The 17892-nt window shown below is 38.5% G+C and overlaps 1 protein-coding gene across 1 annotated transcript in view; it reads right to left on the bottom strand.

The window, feature by feature from the left end:
• Positions 1 to 10162: 10162 nt before the first annotated feature.
• Positions 10163 to 17892, bottom strand: part of MSH2 (mutS homolog 2) — a 90244-nt gene continuing 82514 nt past the window's right edge. Inside the window, exons 12-16 of the mRNA XM_006048042.4 lie at positions 17200 to 17445; positions 15721 to 15925; positions 14223 to 14470; positions 12444 to 12619; positions 10163 to 10618 (exon numbers count right to left, since the gene is read on the bottom strand). Of these exons, the coding sequence (XP_006048104.1) occupies positions 10448 to 10618; positions 12444 to 12619; positions 14223 to 14470; positions 15721 to 15925; positions 17200 to 17445 (1046 nt within the window). The 3' untranslated portion in view covers positions 10163 to 10447. The remainder of the gene's footprint in view (positions 10619 to 12443; positions 12620 to 14222; positions 14471 to 15720; positions 15926 to 17199; positions 17446 to 17892) is intronic.

Here is a 17892-nt window from a genome sequence, read left to right as displayed (position 1 = left end):
AGGGCAAAAGTATGAGATTGTGTTTCCTGGGTTTTTCTTAAGAAGTCAACATACGAATTGAATAATATTGTAATTTAAATATACTCTTAGGCAGTTTTCTTTTTCTGTGTTCATTTTCAATTTAATATTGATTTTCTCATTGAAGCAGAAAATACAGTTTTTAAAAAATCAAACTGTAACATCCTGAGTTTTGTAATAAAAAATGATAGTCCCTCCCCTCGATGCTGCCCTGGTCACTTTCAGCTCTTAGAATCCTCCAGCATTTATCTCCATGTTTTTTAACATGCTTATTCTACTATTTCTTTATTTTCCAATTTTAGACATTATCTTACAGAAAGAGTGGTAGATTTATTCTCTTAACACTCTTCATTCCAAACATAGGTTTTTAAAACTATTTTTCCTTAAATCACTTATTGGTGTTTAACTTATTATAACTAAATGAGGTACATTCACAGTTAAGGGAGGCAGTGTACTATCATGATAGTTTTGATATTTCTGGAGTTAATATTCCCACCCCCTTTCTTCTCAATTGTTTTCCTATCATTAATATTAGCTATTATTAATTCACCCCCACACTCCCTTCATTGCACTCAAACACGACAGGTCCATTTCTTCCTTGCATCCATCCTTCTGGGGATTCCTGTCCTTGATCTGGTTGCTGTCTGGGTTTGCTTCAATCCTGAAAGTTACTTCAGTCATAGTGAATTCTGAAGGAAACAGCCTGCTTTATCTCCTTAGCCCCACTCTCCATAAAACCTAGACATAAGCTCATGGAGCTCAAAGAAGCTTGGAAGTGCCACTTTGGCCTGACCACCTTGCCTTTCCCTTCTCAGATAACCTGACATCCTCACCCCACTCTCTCTGCTTGCAATTCATTGGGCCTTTCCTCTCCATGTCCAATTTGAGTTAAAGGACCACCAAGAAGGTTCAGGGAAAAGCATTATCAATGAATATTTCCAAGCCTCAACAAACTTGGGTGCTAAGATCACAGCTAATAATACAAAATAAAGCAGAAAAGCGCTCTGTTGCTGATTAGAGAATGAGCTAGATTACTGACATGGCCCTCTGAGAAGAAAGGAGGGCAGGTACCACCTCGGGGTGGCTCTCTGGATGCTGGCTTAGACCAAGTGCAACCAAGGCTTATACCCTTTTACAGCACCTATGAAACAAACTATTCATGTAATCAGGAAACATTAGTGGCCACCCAGAGTGCACCAACTGGCAGCCCTAGGGCCAAATCAGGCCTGCACACATATTTTCATGGCCTATAGGGTTTTAAACTTCTCAATGTTTCTAGGTTGGGGCATTCACCTTAACCCTCCTAGTCTCTATATTTTGCATCTGTCTGGCCCTGAAGGTATGGCCTTTGAGACCTGTAACAACCCAACCCCATTAAATTACTGAAGAGGGGAAATCCACAGAGGGGCAGTTTCTAGTCACACAGCTCGGTGGCAAATCAGGGGCTAATCCAGCACAAGCAAGCTTTCTGATGCGTCCCCTGCTGCTCAGTTTAACTCACCCACATCCTGACCTGTGAAGGTCAGCCCTTCACCCACTTACCAACCCTTCACCCACTAAACACGAATTCAGAGCACAGCAATAGAGCAAACTTTCAGGGTTATTCCCCACAAGCTGGATAAAATACTTCTGGCTCAACACAACATATACAACCTCCAAGTCAAGTGATCAAAATGTCTGAGTGCACCAGATTGGTGTCCTGCTCTTAACCTGCTGACATTTAACTCCATCTCATTTTGCAAGCTTCTGGCTGACTGTCTCTCTTCTCATTTAAACCTAATCCTGTGTCCAAACAGGGTTCAATGCAACCCCTTGGCTGGATGTCGGCATTTGGTGACTGGTGAACTTGTGAAAGAATGCAGTTGCTGAACTGCTGTTTCCTTTGGGTGATCAAGCCCCAGAGAGCAGCCCAGTAATTTGCCATGAGCCAGATAGACAGCAGTATGCTGGTGGATGCCTCTTGCTGTGTCCACATCACCGAGAGAGAGAAGCCTTCTGTAGGAGAACCAGCTTCCACAAGAGAACTAGAAATAGTACTTCCTAACATCTATACCACATCTCCTATTTTCCTTAACTCCTGCTATGCTGCCTACATCAATCATTCTGACACTAAATAATATTTTCAGTTCAGTTCAATTGCTCAGTCGTGTCCAACTCTTTGCAACCCCATGGACTGCAGCACACCAGGCTTCCCCGTCCATCACCAACTTGCTCAAACTCATGTCCATCGAGTCGGTGATGCCATCCAACCATCTCATCCTCTGTTGTCCCCTTCTCCTCCTGCCTTCGATCTTTCCCAGCATCAGGATTTTTTCCAATGAGTCAGTTCTTCACATCAGGTGGCCAAAGTATTGGAGCTTCAGCTTCAGCATCAGTCCTTCCAATGAATATTCAGGGTTGATTTCCTTTACGATTGACTGGTTTGATCTTCTTGCAGCCCAAGGGACTCTCAAGAGTCTTCTCCAACACTACAGTTCAAAAGCATCACTTCTTTGGTGCTCAATTTTCTTTATGGTCCAACTCTCACATCCATACATGACTAGTGGAAAAACCATAGCTTTGACTAGACAGACCTTTGTCTGTGATGTCTCTGCTTTTTAATATGCTGTCTAGGTTGGTCATAGCTTTCTTTCCACAGAGTAAGCGTCTTTTAATTTCATGGCTGCAGTCACCATCTACAGTGATTTTAGAGCCCAAGAAAATAAAGTCTGTCACTATTTCTATTTTTTCTCCATGAAGTGATGGGATTGGATGCCATGATCTTCATTTTTTGAATTTTGAATGTTGAGTTTTAAGCCAGCTTTTTCACTCTCCTCTTTCACTTTCATCAAGAGGCTCTTTAGTTCCTCTTCACTTTCTGCCATAAGGGTGGTGTCATCTGCATATCTGAGGTTATCAGTATTCCTCCCGGAAATCTTGATTCCAGCTTGTGCTTCATCCAGCCTGGCATTTCGCAAGCTGTATTCTGCATATAAGTTAAATAAGCAAGGTGACAATATACAGCCTTGACATATTCCTTTTCCTATTTGGAAGCAGTCCGTTGTTAAATTTATCACATGTGCACATCTCAGATTCCTAACACTATTTTAAGCCTTTAAAGGGAAGAAAAACAGTACAGATTTTGGAGACATGCTCTTAGGGTTCAGATCCCAGTACTGCCACTGACTGTGTGGCTGGGGCCAGTCACTGAACCTGTGAGCCTCAGTGTTCTGATCTGTGAAGAGCAGGTGACAGAAGTACCCACCTTTCAGTACTGCTGAAAAGGATGAGTCTTCTGAGGTACCCAGCACCATACTTTGCCTTCTTCAGATAGCCAGAAAGTATTTAATGTTGCCCAATCATTCATCGACGGAAAGCCCTGGTGGCTCAGTGGTAAAGAATCTGCCTGCAATGCAGAAAACTAAGGTTCGATCCCTGGGTTGGGAAGATCCCTGTAGCAGGAAATGGCAATCCACTCCAGTATTCTTGCCGCGAAATCCCAAGGACAGAGGAGCCTGGCAGGTCACAGTTCATGGGGTCACAAAGGGTCTGACACGACTTAGCGACTATACAACATCAATCATTCACCTATTTCGTAATATTAAGGATTCAATGTGAAACTCATTTTCATGGTGGATTTAGCTGAGTCAGACCATGTTTAGCAATAAAACATCACATTAGAATTGATAATAAATATAAAGTCCTGATCATTACGTGAAGAAAAAATTGATAAACCACGTCTTGCTAGATGGGCAGTGCACCATAGAATTTCACATCAGTGGCTGACCTGAAAGTAGTTCATTGTCTTAGATTTAACTAAACTTTGTTTGGTTTTAAACTATCTCCATTCAAGATTATTCATAAAATTAAACAGACTGCTAATTATAACAAGTAAGTGTCAACAAAATTCTAGCAAATAAATGCAATAGTAATAGTGTGATAACACAGATGTTAATCCCTATAGTCGGTTTCATTTACTGGTTGATTTTAAACACTGAAAAATCCACTGCCATTGTTCTTTTGTTAGAATAAAACATGGTCCAGACAGAATTATCCTTCTTTCTAAATTTAACTTTTAGGGAGTTTATCATTTCTCTTTACCTCTTTGAAGTAAAGCAAGGCAGCAGCAGTCTGGCCCTCTATTTCCCAAGTCTAGAAATAGGATTGTGATGGTCCAGTGAAAGCCGCCTAACACCTTGTAGCGTTCATGCCACTGCTGAGTTGCCCACAAAGCTGGATCAAAGATGTGCGTGGGCACTTCTATTTGGGCAAACCACACGCTGAAGCAAAAATATGCTAACATACTTTGAATTTGGATCACGTTCTGAATGTTGTCTGTCACATGGCACACTGCTGCTTCCAGGAGAGCGGGGAAACTGCTGTGTCAAAGGCAAGACAAGGGCTCCCCAGTTCCCTCCTCAGAGCACAGGAGGCACTGTTACCTACAGTGAGGTGCTCCGCTAGGGACTAATTCCTGTGGAGACCCTGGCTCTCTACCACAATGCTCACAGATACCTGAACGCGGGCCACATAGGTGAATTCCAGAGCAGAACATAAGAGAAACCAGCAGCTCTATCAAGGGAAGGGGAGGGGGGAATGAGCACATCAGGCAGAAAACTACTATTTTAGGGACATCCCTGGTGGTCCAGTGGCTAAGACTCTGCACACAATGCAGAAGGCTGGGATTCCACCCTGGTTAGGGAACTAGATCTTCATGTTGCAAATAAAGATCCCACGTGCTGCAACTAAGACCAGGTGCAGCCAAAGAAATATGTGCAGTATTCTGGGTGCTTTCACCCACCTTCCCTGGCCACACCCTATTCCCTTATCCCAAACACACTGAGCCTAGGAAGGTGATAATAGAAATTTTCTTTGTATATGAAAATTCTCTTTACTCATTTGTTCTTCCCCATAAGCTGATTAACATTAATTTATTTCAGACCAGGCACTGGTTTTCCTTCTGACTATTCTGCACACCATCTTAATCAACAGAATATACTAAGCTTAAAGAGCCACTCAGTACTGAATCAGCAGCTCATACCATATGTTGTGGGTAAAAACATACTTCCCAAAAAAGCTAAATGCAGAAAGACCAAGGATAGAATATATATTTAATACTCATGAAGTCTAACAGGATGTGCTTAGTATGTGGAACACTGAGATTTTACAGGGAAAAAGTTAGTCTTTAAATATATCCTAAAACATCTTTCTTCTGTTCTGTTACAGTTTTTGCCCTCAAAAGAGTATTTTAAGGGAAAAAATCTAATTACAAAAACAATTGCATCTTGGATGGATTCTTGGTGCTAACTTTTTTAAAATGTAAAAAAGCCATGTATTTTCTCAGAAATGTGGTTATGTGGCCAACAGATTTCATGGTAACAGTATGGCTGAGTCCTAAATCTTGGGTAATATTTATAGATTTAGCTTTATTCTGGCATTATCCAAATTCACATTTGAGTGGAGAAAGAAAACCAAACCACACTGCAATTTGAATTTTAAAATGCCAACTGTCTTTTCTCAGGTCAGAAATTAGTTTATCTTTTGCTTTACATCCACCATTCCAAAAGGAAGGAGACTGGCTGCTTCATTAGCATATTCATGTAATAAGCACAGCTTAAGTCTGAAACATCTTAAACTACAGGTCTATTATGAGCTGCTTCATTTTTCAAAAACATCTTAGAACTAAAACATTAAGTCTCTTTTAGAAAAATGAAAGCACCCTGATTTATCAGAGCTTGAGAGACCACATGTTTTCTTAGAATCAACACCTCACCCCTCGCCCCGTTTCCTGTAGCCCTCACAACTAAAACCATAGGCTGATTTCCATTTTATACATGCTTTTCTGGGCAGCAATCTAAAAACACCTGATCACAGATAACCAAGGGATGAAATATTTCACTGGAATGTAAAAATTGCCTTTTGAATTGTATCAAAAAGTCCTTGTAAGTAGCCACAATATTTTGTAGACCAATAAAAACGTACACATCTAAAGCTTTTCTCTGTGTCTGCCTTCTCTCCAAGCATTTGATAGCCATAAAAGAAAAACTGATGTCACTCACTCCAAATTATCAATGATGATGAGTAACAGCATGGTAAATTAAGATGAACATTTTAAAGGGCTTATTGGCATTAAATTTTCATGTGTTCTCATATCAAACATAAAGTGCTTAAAACATAATTGCATAGCTTGGTTAATAATCATAAAGCAAGCGCCTGCATAACCACCACTCAAAAAACAGGTCAAAAAACAGAAAAAACAGAACACTATAGCACCTCAGAAGTCTTCTAGAAGCCCCTTCTCATCAGCATCCCCAACCACTCTCCAGACTTACACAGTCACATCCTTGCTCTTCTTCGGTCTCACCCCCTTAAGTGCACCATTAAACGGTATTCTATCTATTAATCGTTTTCAACTTCGTATGATTGGGAGAAAAACTGTATTACTTGTTATCTGTCATTTCTTTTGCTTACTGTTTTAAAGATTCCGTTTATTTTATTTTGTGTAGCTGTAGTTTGCTTTCACAGCTGGCTTATTTCCAGTTTGGGTCTATCACAAACATTCTTGTATACCTATCACTGCACAGTATGTACAAGCATCTCTTGTACAGAGTATGCACCGAGGAACAGAACTGCTGGGTCACATGCAAATTTTCTACTTAACTAGATAATTATTCTCACTATCTGTGTTGTGCCACATCCTTATCAATAATTGGTACTGTCACATTTTAAAGGATTATCAGTCTGGTGAGGAGAATGGAGTTGGGAGGGTGTAACCTGGAATAGTCTTTATCTTCATTTTTCTGACTAGTGATAGAAGATTTTTTCATATATATGGATCATTTAGATTTCCTCTTGGGTAAAGTGCCAGAACTTCTTTTAAAATGAGTGTTACTGGAGAAAAGGGTTGTTGGGAATGTAAACTGGTGCACCCATTATGGAAAACAGTATGGATGTTCCTTAAAAAACTAAAAATAGATTTGCCATATGATCCAGCAATCCCACTCCTGGGCACATATCCAGAGAAAACTATAATTTGAAAACTTACATGCACCCAAATGTTCACTGAAGCACTATTTACAATAACCAAGACATGGAAGCAACATGCATCCACCAACAGATGAATGAATAAAGAAAATGTGGTACATATATATACAATGGAATATTACTCAGACATAAAAAACGAAATAATGCCCTTTGCAGCAACATGGATGGACCTAGAGATTATCATACTAAGTGAAGTCAAAGATAAATACCATGACATCATTTATATGTAAAATCTAAAATATAATAAGCTTATATATAAAACAGAAACAGACTCACAGACATAGAAAACAAACATGGTTATCAAAGGAGAAAGGGGACGAGGGAGTGAAAATTACAAGCTGCTATATGTAAAATTGACAAATAAGATCCTACTGTATGTAACAGGGAAGTGAATTAAATACCCTGTAATAAGTCATAATGGAAAAGACTATGAAATAGAACCCACATACATGTATAATGAATCACTATGCTGTACACTAGGAACAAACACAACACTGTAAATCAACTATACTTCAATGCAAGATTTTAAACTTAAAAAAGCTTTTATTGAGATATAATTGACATCATACAATGCACCCATTTAAAGCATATGATTCAATGGTTTTTAGACATATTCACAGATATATGCAACATCACCATTTAGAACATTTTCATCTCAAAAAGAAAAAGAAATCCCATATCTTTAAGCTGTCACCTCCCTAGCCATCCATTCCCAGCCCCCCAGTTCTATGCTGCTGCTGCTAAGTCGCATCAGTCATGTCCGACTCTTTGCGACCCCGTAGACGGAAGCCCACCAGGCTCCTCTGTCCCTGGGATTCTCCAGGCAAGCATACTGGAGTGGGTTGCCATTTCCTTCTGCAATGCATGCATGCATGCATGCATGCTAAGTTGCTTCAGTCATGTCCGACTCTGTGAGAACCCATAGATGGCAGCCCACCAGGCTCCTCTGTCTCTGGGATTCTCTAGGCAAGAATACTGGAGTGGGTTGCCATTTCCTTCTCCACCAGTTCTATGCTGCTGCTGCTGCTAAGTCGCTTCAGTCATGTCCGATTCTGTGCAACCCCATAGATGGCCTCCCACCAGGCTCCCCGGTCCCTGGGATTCTCCAGGCAAGAACACTGGAGTGGGTTGCCATTTCCTTCTCCAATGCATGAAAGTGAAAAGTGAAAGTGAAGTTGCTCAGTCGTGTCCAACTCTTAGCGACCTCATGGACTGCAGCCTACCAGGCTCCCCGTCCCTGGGATTTTCCAGGCAAGGGTGCTGGAGTGGGGTGCCATTGCCTTCTCCGAGTTCTATGCTAATCTATATTAATACTTTTGTTTCTATAGCTTTCCCTATTCCAGACTTTCACATGAACTGAATCACTTATTACGTAGGCTCTTGAGACTGGCTTCTTCACTAATGTTTCCAAGGCTCATCCTAGCTTTAGCATGTATCAGTCCTTCATTCCTTTTATAGTCAATTAATAGTCTATTGTATGGATATCCTACATTTTGTATATCCATTCATTAATCCATCCATTAATTGATGGACACTTGCATACTTTCTACTTTTTAGCTATTATAAATAACTCTGCTATTAGCATTTGTGTACAAGTTTTTGTGCAGACATGTTTTTCTTAGATATATACCTAGAAATGGAAATCCTGGGTCATCTGGTAACTTTTAACTGTTAGAGGAAAAATTGTTTTCCAAAAGTGACTACACCATTTTACCCTTTCCCAGCAGTGCAGGAGAGTTCCAATCTCCCCACATCCTCATCAACACTGTTTGTCTGGCTTGATTTTAGCTCTCCTAGTGGTAGCACGACTAAGCGACTTCACTTTCACTTTTCACTTTCATGCATTGGAGAAGGAAATGGCAACCCACTCCAGTGTTCTTGCCTGGAGAATCCCAGGGAAGGGGGAGCCTGGTGGGCTGCCGTCTATGGGGTCGCACAGAGTCAGACACGACTGAAGTGACTTAGAAGCAGCAGTGGTAGCTGACTGGTTTTAGTGTGTACTTCCCTGATAACATTTTGCATCTTTTCATGTGCTTATTGGCCATTTGCATATCTTCCTTGGAAAATTATCTATTCAGACCTTTGCCTTTTAGCTGGGCTGTCTTTTTGTTAATGGGAGGTATTGAGTCATGTCTGTTTAGTGATTTTTATAGTTCTTTATATACTCCGGATACAAATTCTTTGATATTTTATGTGGTACCAATATGTTCTCCATTATGGATCTACAGCTGACCCTTGAACAACACTGATTTGAACTGTGTGGGTCTGTTTATACTTGGATTTTTTTCAATACGTACTGCAATACCATATGATACACAGTTGGCTGAACCTATGGAGGCACAACTGTGGATATGGAGGGATTGTAAAGTCTTATGTGGATTTTCAACTGCATGGGGGGGGGTGGTCACTGTCTCTAACCCTCACGTTGTTTTTTCACTTTGCGGTATCTTTTAATGAAAATAATTTCCCAATTTCAATATAGCTAAGTGTGTCAAACTTAAGACGGTATTTGACTTAAGAAATCCTTTGCAAAGCCATTTTCATATTTCCCAAATAGTCAAAAAAATATTTCCCTATATCATTTTCAATAGAACTACAACATAAAAAACTTGGTAGTGCTGCTATATACATTTAAGTAGAAAATTCACTGGAGTTGATTTTTATATATGATATGGAATACAGATCCAATTTCATTTTGTTCCCGTATGAATACCCTATCATCATCCTATCACCTTTTATTAAAAAGGCTGTCCTTCCTGCATTCAGCAGGACCAGCCATTAGACTCTTATTAACCTCTCCATTAAATCAGGGTTCAATCTGAAAGAGTTTTTAAATCCAGGTTTCTAAGTCTCATCACAGACTGGGGGTGGGAGAATGCCAGATGGGATGGAGGATCACACCAGGACTCTGGATTTCTAAGTTCCTTAGCTAATGTGCAAGCAGCCAACCTGGCTCCTACCAACAGATGGACACTGCGGAACCCCTGGAAATGAGTCCCATGAGTTCCTTCCAGCTTTAAGATCCCTTACTTTCTTACAAGTCTCTAGGCTACTTGTTTCTTACCATTCAAGAATATGGAAAAATGTGTAAAAGTCTTATTACAAAGAAATACAACACATATCAAATTCTAAAAACTAATACATGATTTTATTTATAATATTCAACATATCGCCTACTATTGCCCATGTCCATTTAGGTATTCCTCAGTTACAGCTTTCATTTTTCAAAATAAAGATTTTTGAAAATATACTCAGGGAGCACAAAGTATACTAAATATTTTACTAATTTGATACCCCATGGGCATCAATTGCCAACAGTATGGAAAAGGGGGTAATATAAAACAATACAAAAGCGTTACAAACAACAGCTTATCAATATTATCTTCAATCCATTAGCAGAATTTACTCACGCAGTTACCTTTATTCGGGAAATGATTTCATTTACAAAACTATTATTCTTTGCGATCACCTCAGCTTTTAGCTGTTTTAACTTTCTTGTGATGCTTTCTTCTGACATTTCAGTAAAGGGCACTTGCTTTACCTTGGATAGAAACTCTTGAATAATTTTTTCACCTTGCTGAAAAAAACACGTGAACATTTCATTAGTCTTTTAAAAATGACTTTTCTAAAAGTCACATTAAATAGTAATGACTTGTTTCATTACAATTTCAATCTAAACATACCACCCAATATTTAAACATTCTTTAAAGTGCACACCATTTAGAATTTATAGCAAAGCCCTCAGTTGACTATTTCTTCATAGCAAGTTATTAAAAGGATATTTTCAGCTGCTAATGACAAAGCGGCTGAATATTTTAGTAGTTTCCAAATCCCTCAGGTTTTGTAATTGATACTTAACTTAGCCTTCTGGGGAAAAAAAGAACTCAAGGTTTACGAATACTGTGAGGCATAAACAGTCACTGAAATTTTAGTAATCATACACATACACACGGGATGTTTCTTCTGTATTTTACTGCCTAGTTATTGCCGTTCTAAAGAACATGGTTGTTACTTGCTGTGTGAACCATGGGGAAATTCCTTAACACATATTCCTCATCCATAAAATAGGGACAATAATATTATGAGCAACACAGGGCTGCTGTGAGAATTAGAGTTAGTATGTGCACAGTGCTAAGAACAGTGCCTGGCAAAAGGTATAATGTTCATCACTACGTTTGAAACCGAACTAAAGTCCGCTACCAGGGAGCCAGTTGGCCATATATACCTTAAAGGTGAAAGGCAGATAACCCAAATGAGAAGATAAAGAACTACATCTCTGTTAAATAACCAGTGCCTTTCCCCCCAATAGAGTAAAATCTAGACTGAGTAACATTGATAATTCTATGTTATATGTCTCCCTTAAGAATTTTTTAAAAATTCATTTTAAGTAACGTTATCAAAAGTACATGATTTCTGTTCTAATTGGAACCAATTACATAAAGGAGTCTACCTAATCCTGGATCGTGGATAGCTGTGGTGCTGATGATACTAAGACCATTTCACATCCAGAATGGCAATCTTCCCTAGGTAAAACTATTAACAAGTTATAATACATTTCTCCTGCTTGTACAGACACAACAGATAAAATCTTCAAAAACCATACACATCATCTGTTATTGTAACATCCAGCCAAATAAGAACAAAAATTTCACTGGGTAAAAGCTAACAATGTGCCAAGAAGTTGTCACAATGCATTATCACAGTAAATGCTGCCAGAAGTAAACTAAGATTCTTTTGTTATTATGGAAAACTATGAATAATAATCCTTTAATTTTTTAAAAATACACCGGGAAAATAAATGCTTATACCTTTCTGTGTGAACACCTCAACTTCACCCACCACTCAGAAGGTCCAACTTAAGATCCACTTCTCCCACAAGAACTGAAAAGCCTGCCCACAGACAGCTTTCCTGAGTAAACACCTGTCACATTCTCTATGACATGTTCACTATTACTACGTCCCCAACTAGTTTCTTAACAACTGGAGGGCAGGAGCTGTGTTTATTTATCATCTTTTTTTTTTTTTTTTTTTAAACTTTACATAATTGTATTAGTTTTGCCGCATTATTTATCATCTTAACTAGTAAGCATTTGAGTAAATATGTAATTTAACTGGACTTGATCTATTTGTTTATAGGTAATCAAAGATGTGTGTGGACTTTTATAACTCCTCTGAATTACATATTTTAAACCTACACTAATATTCCTATCCTCCTCCTTTTGAAATCTGGTACTTGAAATGATATCTTTTGATTGTGCAGATATGTGTAGTGGTGAAACCAAAATGATACAGATGGATTAGTTGCCATGCAAAGAAATGTTAGTAGAAACCAATAATGAATGATCAATAATTAAATAGAATCATACAGGGGGAAAAATAACTACAAGAACAATCTGACAAACCTCTCTTTCCAGATAGCATCTCTTTGCTGCTGGTTCCATTTCATCACATTCCTGTGGTTTCCCAATATTCTGAAACTCCTCCAACTCCAGGGCTTTCTGTTTAGCACACTCTATTACATGCCTGGGAAAATTAGCAAGCTCAGCAACATGAATCCCAAAACTTTGATCACAGACACCTACAAGAAATTTGGGGAGTAGGAAGAGAGGGCAATGTATGTAAATGGAATTTATTTTTCTCACTGTGTCATCAGGAAACTTAATCTTGCATTTTTCAAATGCATTAGCCAAATGTTTCAGAGTTACTTAAAGAAATTTTAATTAAGCCTCCAATGAAAAGTGATTATGACTTGGCAGTACAGCACTATATTTTATCCTTGACAAATGTAGTAGGAAAAATTATAAAAACAGAGAAAAAAGGCTTGATTTGATAGATAATCCTCAAAGGTCTAGACAAATAACTGAATCTGAAGAAAGATTAATCAACACAATATCTCTGAGGTTTTCTTATTTCAAAAGGGAGGAACTAAAGTACTATGAAAAAAAAAAGAGAGATAAACATAAAGTGTCTCTAATTAGGAGCAACATTTAATTCAAAATATACTTCATATGACAATGAAATTTTTGACCCAAATGTAGACTAGTAAGTTTACCGACTAGGCATGTTATCTTCACCCCTGAGGGTAGAAAATAAACTGACTTAAGATATTCCTTCCAAATGTTTAGTATCAATGATGCTCACAGTGTTATCATAGAGCTCCCATTTTTGACTCAACTGTAAATTTTCTTTTGGCCTAGTAGACATCCCAAGCATTCTGGAGCTGGATATTTTACACATCTTAGAGAAACAAAAATAAAATGGAAGCAAGTGTTTGATAAACATCCACAGTGAAGGACAAACCTGTTCCTATCTTCACCTGATCTTTTTCAATATTTTGAACCCATTTCTTTATCACACAAACACTTTTTAAAACCCAAACCTCAACTTCATGCTATATGCCAGGTCTAACCAAGAGTATCTATATTCTCTATCAACAATAATGATGCAAATAGTAACTCAAAAGGATTCCTACAAACATAAGCAAAAAGAATTAAAAATAGTACCTCATTTATGTGCAACCAACAGATAACAGAAAAAACATGTTTGTGGAAAATAAAAAAGCTATCTAAAAAAGCTATTCTGATGTCTAATGAAATGTTTGAGCAATAAAAACTTTATAATATGTTAATCTCATCAATGCAGTCATCTGATTAGCTGCCAGACCCACTAACAACAAACTTTTCCGAAAGGTTGAAATACCAACAATTTAAGTTGTAACTACCAACAATTTCAAGATCTCTGGAAACCCCAACTTTAAGCTGTTTATATAAAAAGGAGTAGGAAATGGCAACCCACTCCAGCATTCTTGCCTGGGAAATCCCATGGAGAGAGGAGTCTGGCAGGCTACAGGCCATGGGGCTGTAAAAGTTGGACACAACTTAGTGATTAAACCACCACCACAGCTAATTTGACAAGAAAACATGGTGACCTGAGAGGTAGTATAATATCCCTGATGATGTTCAGAGTATAGATCATGCTTTTGGTGACTGTTTAAAATGAATGGTTCTATTATGAGACAGAAATGTAAATAACGTACCCATGTCCCTGTCCCTACACTGTAAAGAGGTAAACGTTTTACAGATCAAACATCAATAATTCACCCTACTGTAGAATAAGGCAATTACTATTGATTCCAAGGGTAGGAACACTGAATTTACTCTACACCAGTGGAATGTGCTCACCTTTCTTCACCTGATAAAGCATAGTTAAAGTCTCTTCAGTAGTTAGTGCTGTGACATGTAGATTATTAACAGTTGGTATCTGATTGGCCAAGGCTGTAAGTTCATGAAAATGGGTTGCAAACATGCAAAAAGCACCGATCTTTGTTGCAATGTATTCTGATATAGCCCACGCTAATCCAAATCCATCATAGGTAGAGGTTCCTCTTCCCAACTCATCTATGATTATTAAGGAATCTTTAGTTGCAGACCTGAAACACATAATTACATGAAAATTTCCCATGACGCAGCATGTGGTAACACAAGAAAAAAAAAAGGCAATACAATGAGAAAGTGTGCCACAAACATTAACAGATTATAAAAGGAAACAAATGGTGAATAAGTATTTTTTAAATTACCAATCCCACTAGCTTATCTAAGAATTTCCAGATAAAGCATTTCTTGGCAATCAAATCAGTCAAGACTTAAAAAAATAACTACCAAAGAACATGGGACAAGGGTGTGGTGATACTCTCACATACACGGCTGACGGTCACATACATCTCTATGTGCCTGCTACAGCCCTGCCAACACCACTTACTGGCATTTTCTTTTCTCTTTAACCAAATGTAAGAAGGGGAACTTTACCAATTACTCTACAGAACGTCTGTACTGCTTTTATAATTCCCCACAAAGAATAATCAATACATAATTTATTAAGGATCTACTATATGCAGAGTACTTCAGAAGACTCCAAGAAACAGAAGGCATAGCCTCCCTGTCTACAAGGAAGCACCTAAAAATAAAATAAAGACAAGAGATCTCATAACCTCTAAAATAAAAAGCTAATAAATTACAAGCATGTCATAGAGTCTGAAGAAACACTTGTGACCTTAGGCACATGAGACAAAGAAAGTCATCAAAGAAGTAGAATTTCTGTTAAGGGCATGTAAAGACTAGAAAAGGACTTGGTAAACAGCAAGGAAGTGTGTTCAGGCAGTGTGAACAGTGTAAGCAAAAGCATGACAGTGGAGAGACTTATAAGGTGAACAACTACTAGAAACCTTAAGAAGACAACTTTAAAAATCAAAGATGGGCCTTCCCGGGCGGTCTAGAGGTTAAGACTGTGCTTCTACTGCAGGGGGCACAGGTTCAATCCTGGGCTGGGGAACAAAGATCCCGCATGCCACATGGTATAACCAAAAAATAATAAAAGAAGCTTTCCACAACCATCACCCTTTTATAATATAAAGTGGGACTTCCCTGGTTGCCCAGCAGTAAGGAATCCACCTTGCAATGCAGGGGATGCAGGTTTGATCCCTCATATGGGAAGATTCCTCAAGCCACAGGGCAACTAAGACCCAACACAGAAAAATAAATAAACAAAGAGTTAAAAAAAAATATGACAATATAAAGTACATAAAGCTCACAGGAAAACTATTAAACTAAATAAAAGATTGTAAATGTATCAAAGGACAGAGACATCCATTTCTACTTTCAGGAGATTGGGAACTGTACTCACCTGAGAATAGAAGCAGTTTCTAACATTTCAGCCATAAATGTGGAGACTCCTTTCAACTGACTGTCACCAGCCCCTACCCGGGCCAAGATGCAGTCCACAATGGACACTTCTGCCCACTCACATGGCACAAAACACCCAATCTGGGCCATGAGAACTACCACCCCAGTCTGGCGAATATATGTTGATTTCCCTCCCATATTGGGACCTATAAAACAAATTATATCAATAAGCAAGATTATTAACTTATTTTCGCTAATAGTAATTGACTATTAGTCCCAAGTTGCACATTGATGACTCTCTTGTGATATAACATACGAAAAGCAGACCACAGGCTGCCCAAAGGCATGAACAAAGTTCCTGCCTTACACTAGTCCCTGAAACAATGCCATTTTCTGTTCAGACAAACCTATGCCGTGCCCTTCTTCAAAAGAACCCAAGAAAAATATATCTTACCTGTAATCTGACTATGGTCTAGGAAGACCATATAGGTAACTGCCCCACAGCTCGCAAAGCTGCCTGGAGGATAACTTTATGACATTCAGGAAAGCAGTACTGGCCTAATTGATTAATTAACTAAACACTATTAATTCATTAATAATGGATCTAGTAGAGAATGAATCAGTGTGATCAAATCCTTCAAATCACGTAAACTCCACACTAAAACCCAAGGACATGACCCACTTTTGGAAAATGTGAAATTTACCAATTAATGGGTTAGACCATGGGTCCCCAACCTCCGGAAACTAATGCCTGATGATCTGAGGTGGAGCCGATGTAACAACAGAAATAAAGTATACCATAAAGGTACTGGGCTTGAATTGCCCCCAAACCATCCCTTCCCCCACCCTGGTCCGTGGGAAAATCCTCTTCCATGAAACTGGTCCCTGGTGCCAAAAAGGCTGGAGATGATGGGTTAAGTTATATGAACAACTCAAAAATTCAATCAGGGGAATAAAATATAATCACTGACTGTTTCCCAAACACATTTACCCAAAGACTCCTACCACCCCCGACTCTAACACTTTTGTTTTCTAGAATCTGGTTAAGATCTCTCAAAATGCTTTAGTCTGAGACCTGCTACATTGGTCTACACACAAATCTACTTTTTTTAGTTTCACATGAATATAGTATTGTGTCTTTAAAAGAACTGCTATCCTGAGCTGAAGTCATTCCAGCAGCTACTTCTGCTTGACCTTCAATGACTTCACTACTGAAAAGGTCTGGCCCAAAGGTGCACTTTGAGGATGAAGAGATGTTTATTTTGAAATGCACTGAACCCCTGGAATAGCAGTTTCATTCTTATTCATTCATATATTCATTCACTCACATGTTATTAATATATTACTAACTAGTATGAAAAAACATTCTTTTTCTACCATCAAAGACTAAGATTTTCTGCATCAACCTAAAATAACCATCTGCTCCAACATAAACAAAGGGAAACACTATTCCCCAAAAGCCCATAAACAAGGTTTCTACCAGTAATGATGTGGAACATCTGTTTGTCTTTTTCAAAGTGAACATCATTAGGAATAAATGCAACTTCATCTTGAACTTCCACACAAGCATGTCTGGATGCTTTCAGTGTAATTCTGCCTCGTCCTTTTTCCAAAATGACTGGCCGTACATATGGAACAGGTGCTGCATTGGACACATGAGCAAAGCTGACAACAGCATCCAGCTGAGCTAACACATCGTTGAGTGTCTGCATCGGTTCTACATAGCCTATGAAAAAACAGAGAGTACACAGGAAGACGGAATAAGAAAAAATGCAGATAAGCAGCTTTAAGAATAAATTCAACCTGATTCCATTTGTGAATTCAAAATCCACTTCCTAATTTATATACTTAAAAAAAATTAACAGAGGTTTCTGCTATAACTAAACGTGAAAGGAACACCTAAAATTCAACAAGAGGTTAAAATGTCTTGTCACATTTTTCTCCCTACTATCAACAGTTTTCAAAAACCCCTTACCAAAATCCATTAAAATACAAAAGCACATGGCTGCTTATATAAAGAAACGAGGCAGAGGTTTAAAAAAAAAATAAGAAAAAGTTTTCATGGGAGCACTTTCATGATATATTGCAAGTAAGAAAAGCAGGGCGAGGCACAGTTCTAAATTTTAAGAGCCTGAAACCAGGATGGCATTTCACAATTATCCTGAGAAACCTG

This window comes from Bubalus bubalis, chromosome 12, assembly GCF_019923935.1.
Source record: "Bubalus bubalis isolate 160015118507 breed Murrah chromosome 12, NDDB_SH_1, whole genome shotgun sequence".
NCBI classification, from domain to species: Eukaryota; Metazoa; Chordata; class Mammalia; order Artiodactyla; family Bovidae; genus Bubalus; species Bubalus bubalis.
The sequence above is the reverse complement of the archived record's forward strand: the minus strand, read 5'-3'. Positions and strand labels throughout refer to the sequence as shown.